This window comes from Antrostomus carolinensis, unplaced genomic scaffold, assembly GCF_000700745.2.
Source record: "Antrostomus carolinensis isolate BGI_N321 unplaced genomic scaffold, ASM70074v2 scaffold3838, whole genome shotgun sequence".
Lineage (NCBI taxonomy): Eukaryota > Metazoa > Chordata > Aves > Caprimulgiformes > Caprimulgidae > Antrostomus > Antrostomus carolinensis.
The window spans coordinates 42053-46987 of record NW_010333523.1 but is presented as its reverse complement, the minus strand read 5'-3'; the positions used below and the strand labels follow the sequence as shown (position 1 = coordinate 46987).

Genomic DNA, 4935 nt, shown 5'->3' with positions numbered 1-4935 from the left:
AGTACATCCATCATCGGCTGATCCATCTCACTCCAGCTGACTACGATGACTTTGTGAATGCCATCCGCAGCGCCAGAAGCGCCTTCTGCCTGACTCCCATGGGCATGATGCAGTTTAATGATGTTCTCCAGAACCTAAAGCGCAGCAAGCAGACAAAGGAGCTGTGGCAAAGGGTCTCTCTGGAAATGACCACCTTCTCGCCGTGACAGCAGGTGGAGCTCCACAGACACACAACCCTTTGCCCCGCATAGTTGTAGTTCCATTTTCACCATCCTTCCTTCTGGTGTCTTTTTTATTTTAGTTTTAACTTGTTGGAAACCACTGATCTGATGTATTTATACCATGACATTCCTCTCCAGCACTGTTGCGTGTTGGCACTGTGCTTTGCTCGCTCTTCCTCCTCCTTCCCAGTGGGCTGCAGGCTTCAGAAGCATCAGGAAACACGAAGGAAGTTGAGCTGGCTGCCCTGTGGTGTAGTCACTGCTTTTTTCCCTGGGCCCCTGGAGGCTGTCCTGCGAGCAGTTTGCAGTGTGATTACGCACGTGTTAGAGGGGTGGGGGATTCTGTCTTAAATATTTATTTTGGCATTTATAAATATGTAAACTTTTTTTTTTTTTTTGTATAGGCTTCTCTTACTCCACACACCATCTCCTGTCAGGAGAGGCTGGGACTGCTGTGCACAGCCAGTGCTCCCTCCATTCCTTTCAGCACCTTCTGCTGAGAGAAGCTGAGACTGGAGTAGCAGGGCCAGGGCCACCTGTGCGGCTTTCTGCAGCAGCTGCTGAGGGCAGAGGCTGGAGCTTGGGCAGTCAGAGTCCATGACTGTGCTGAGCTACCTGGAGACTGCCAGAAGTGCTTGGGCTCTTTCTCAGGAGTGTTCCTCACTGAGCACTGCTGCCTCATAGGATGTTTTGATCCTGGTGTTCTGAGTTGTACAATCATGTTTCTTTTGACTGAGGTATTACTCTTCTGTAATCAGTTTCTTATCCCTTGTCTCTTCTCGTTTCCTGATTAAACACTCGTTTTCTTAGACTGACTCTCTCTTCTCTCTCTGTGATGTTGACAGTCTGATGTAGCTGGCCAGCTGTGTGTCAGTGGGAGCTCCTGTGAGCTGTGGTAGATAGCTGCTCTGCCTTGGGGAACAGCAGTCCAGCACAAGGCAAGTGGCCAGAGCTTTTATGCAAGCTGTGAGCCAAAGGTTTCTTGCCTGGTACTGCTTTGAGAATGACATGCCTCTGCAGAGGCAGGGGTACATGTGGACTGGGTCACCGATGGGTGTCAGAGGTATTGGTGGTAAGCAGGGGATGTTCTGCCTACACTTCTGCCAGCCACCAGGTTCCTTTTCTGGTCTTGACACCAATGATATCGTGTGGCAATGCAGAGCTTTGTATTTCCAAAGTATCGTGCAAAACTAGCTGCTCACTCTTGATGTAATTGTTAAAGAAGGCTTGTGCTCTGCTCTGAGATGTTTGGTGGACTATGCAAGATATCCACTAAGGACAGCATTAAATCACAGAAAATTAATTTTAGGACACTTTTATTTTTATGCCAACTGCTATTTGTAAGCATACAAGCACATAAATTTCAGGGTTTTTAACACTGGAAGTCAGATGATTGATGGATATTAAGAATCTGATTTCTCAGTAGTAATGTATTTTGCTGCTTTCTTGGGTTTAGCCAATGACAATGGGGAGCTTTTAGTTTCTGCAAGCTAGAAATATGTGCCTGTTTGGTATTTTCAGTGATACTCTTAAAAAATAAACAAATTACCTCATGGGCATAGGGCAAACCAGATGAACAGGCTCCTTTGGTTTCACTTTGCGTACTGCACAGGCCGGAGAGTGACTGAGGTTCTACTTCTGGTTGTGTAACAGTAACTATTTAAAGCTCTTCTTACAGCATGTTGTATTCCTCCATAAGGTGTCTAGTTATATGCTGATTATAAATGCTGCTGTTTGTAAGAACGTGTTAAGTTTTGTGGTTTTTAAACTAAACTCCATGTTGATTATGAGCTGCCTGTTACTGGGCAAAACTCCTGTATTTGACTGGAGAGCACAGCCTGATGTCTGGAAGGTTTGGGTTCCTAGAGCACTTTCTGTGCTCTCTCGTTCTTGCATGTTCAGAACTGGGAAAGGAGTTTGGAGAAAAATGAGTTTTCTAATAAAGTCTAATCTTTTTCTTTCTACTGCTTATAGGAGAAAATTAGGGGAAGAGAAGGGAGCATCTTCTAGAAGCAAAGAAACAGAAGGGAAATGGGTAAAAGAGCTGAATGTGTTACACATCAGGAGTAGAAGTGACTGTTACTGCATTGAGGATTTCAACTGAATAGGGGAATTAAATGGCAGAGCCTTATCTGGGATATCTATTAGAAGACTACACTTAGACTCTGAGCAGCCAAGTTTTCAGACTACTGTAATTAAAAAACACCAGGAGCATGAGAGCACTGTCACCAGTATATTTGTTACGGGAAACACAGTGGAGCTGCTTACTGTGAGGTTAGAATGGACTTCATCTGGAAGTGTACTTGCTTTCACTCTGTGTAGTTCCCATAAAGACCGTAAGAGAAAAGAAATCACAATGCCCATTATCTTTCACTGTGCTCAAAACTTTCTCTCTTTAGTTATTTTGCTCATTCTAGTCCTCGTGCAGATTACACTGCTTCCATATGACAGACCTGGTCAGAGTTGTCTTTCAGCAGCTGCAGAGCCTAAACAGAGGAGAAGCCAGGGAATCTCACCTCAGGCTGACATTGACTGAACAAGCAGCTCTGCAGTATGAGGCACAGGCTGGTAGTTTCATTAGTTTACAGTCTTTTCTCTGAAAACATTCCTCAGAGTGAGCAGACGGAGATGGGAACTGTGTGGAGGTGCTGTGCACTCATTTATTCAGGTCTTCCAAAACACATTCAGTCCTAGATCTCTGCATCTGTTAACCTGTTGTTGTGCCTGAGCTGTATCCCATGGAAATATATCTGAGCAAGGACAGGAGGAAGTGAAAAAGGAGATGTTTTTTCTTCCCATGTGGCTGGGAGGTTCTTGAGGTATTTTTCCTTTATAAGAGATGAGCTGAGCCCTGGTGGCCCCAGAAGCATTAATCTACTATTAAAGTAGGAAAATTACCATCCAGGGTAGTCTTGTTAGTTTGGTCACTATTCCAGGAGTGGGGAAAATACTTAGGCTCAGAAATTCTGAAAAGACATTTCAGCAGAAGACCCGTAAAAGAGCAGAGGTCACAGCCAACTCTGATTTCCCTTGACTTTCAGTTAACCCACGTGTTTTTTTCACTTAGAGTAAGTGTTCCCTAGGTCCTCACCCTTACCAGCAACACATGAAGTGGCTGCAGTGAAGACCAGTGGCCACCGCAGCTGGATGCTTTAGAGCTCTTCCAGTGTAGAAATTGTATGTTGGCTATCACCTCTTCCCAGACTGGACAGTGAATGCTGAATTTAGTCAGTACTAATAGCTACAAGTATTTGTTTGGGTAGGGCCTGGCTCCCCCTTGCATGAAGACAGATGATATTCTGTGATGGGAGACCTTGCAATGTGTTATCATCACATCTAATTCACTGTCCGTTCCTTGAAGGTAAGATGATTGAAGTCTTTAGACTGTACTTCTTGCTGTGTCCTCTGTTCACAATGAATTGCTTTTGTTTGCCAGATTTGTTTCCTCTTGTGACCACAGGAACTATACTTTCCCTTTTAGCTCTTAGTGTCTCTGGAAATAATGGCTCATTTCAGTGGGGAGCTGGAGAAGTCAAATTTGTACAGGTGCAGATGAAAGCAGCTGAGAAGTGGCTGGTGTCTTTACTGCAAGAAACTTGTAGGCCAGTTTTCACTGTCGGGCTAGTGTTGAAGATTGAATTGTTTAATAGCCCTAATTAGGGCAGCGTGCTAAGGGCAGCCTTGCACTCTGAGTTAACCCGTTGTCTGCACTTGATGTTTAGTGGGTACTTCAGCTAAGCAGTCTGGCATGGTGCATAGATGTGCATTTTGATGCTCTGTCCAAGGACCAGTATGTGCAGATAAAAGCAGATGGTGTTCCAGTATTAGGATACTTAAAAGCAACTCCTTAAAGATGGAGAGTCCCTCTTTGTCTCATTTTATATATGTACAGTGAGGGCCATACATCAAAAAAATGTAAAGGAGAGGGTGTGAGAAGATAAAGGTGAGGTACTGTAAGTTGAACGGGCATTTTTTTCCCCTCACCTTCCCTGAGGATGTTAGTGGGTGGCCATGTGGTGTCTTTACCCCTTGTCTGTATGGACTCTCTCCTATATCTGGGACAGCAGCATTTTTAGAATTTAAAACTGTTGATCCCCGAGTAGTTTGTGATTCTTAAGAGATAAGATCTTGTGTTAGTGTAGCTGGTAGAAGACGTGCCAAGATTGCATCTGGACTTTTGGATATTTGGCTTGTTGGAAGGAATAGTGGGATTTTTGCTCTTATGGAATGGATAAAATAAAGGGTTTTTTAGTTGTTGCAAGCCTTGTTCCTTGGAACACGTCTCATGCTGCAGATACTCTTTTTTCTGTGTAGACCAGGTTTGCCAACCTCTGAGAGGGCTGGCTCCCCTCCTCCCTCTCTGGACTTGTTCACCTACAGCCATCTTCCTGGCCTGTCAAAGTTTTCCTTTCGAAGCACTTTCCAGGAATGTGAGTTAGCAGAACAGTATTTGCCTTTGAACTTCAGTGTCTTTACAGCCTGTGAACAAGCCGAGTTGGAGTTGTCATCTGATGAAGCAGTGTGCCTAGCAACAGGTAGAGCTGCCGTTAGCTGTGAGTGTGTTTCGGGCTAGTTCTGTTTACTGTCATTAATGGTTTTTTGGGCTAAGTAGTTTCCTTCTCTCAGACTCCAATCAGAAATAGCCTCCTGGGGAGTTGTTGAACCTTAACGGGTTTTTAATTCTTTGTGTGGGTTTTACTAAGCCTAGCACTGT

The 4935-nt window shown here is 44.4% G+C and overlaps 1 protein-coding gene across 1 annotated transcript in view; it reads left to right on the top strand.

Annotated features, from left to right (window-relative positions):
* Positions 1 to 1473, top strand: part of ZSWIM8 (zinc finger SWIM-type containing 8) — a gene marked incomplete at its 5' end in the record, with an annotated part of 40431 nt that extends 38958 nt beyond the window's left edge. The window contains one exon of the mRNA XM_010173872.1: positions 3 to 1473. Coding sequence (XP_010172174.1) covers positions 3 to 206 — 204 coding nt within the window. The remainder of the gene's footprint in view (positions 1 to 2) is intronic.
* Positions 1474 to 4935: the final 3462 nt, after the last annotated feature.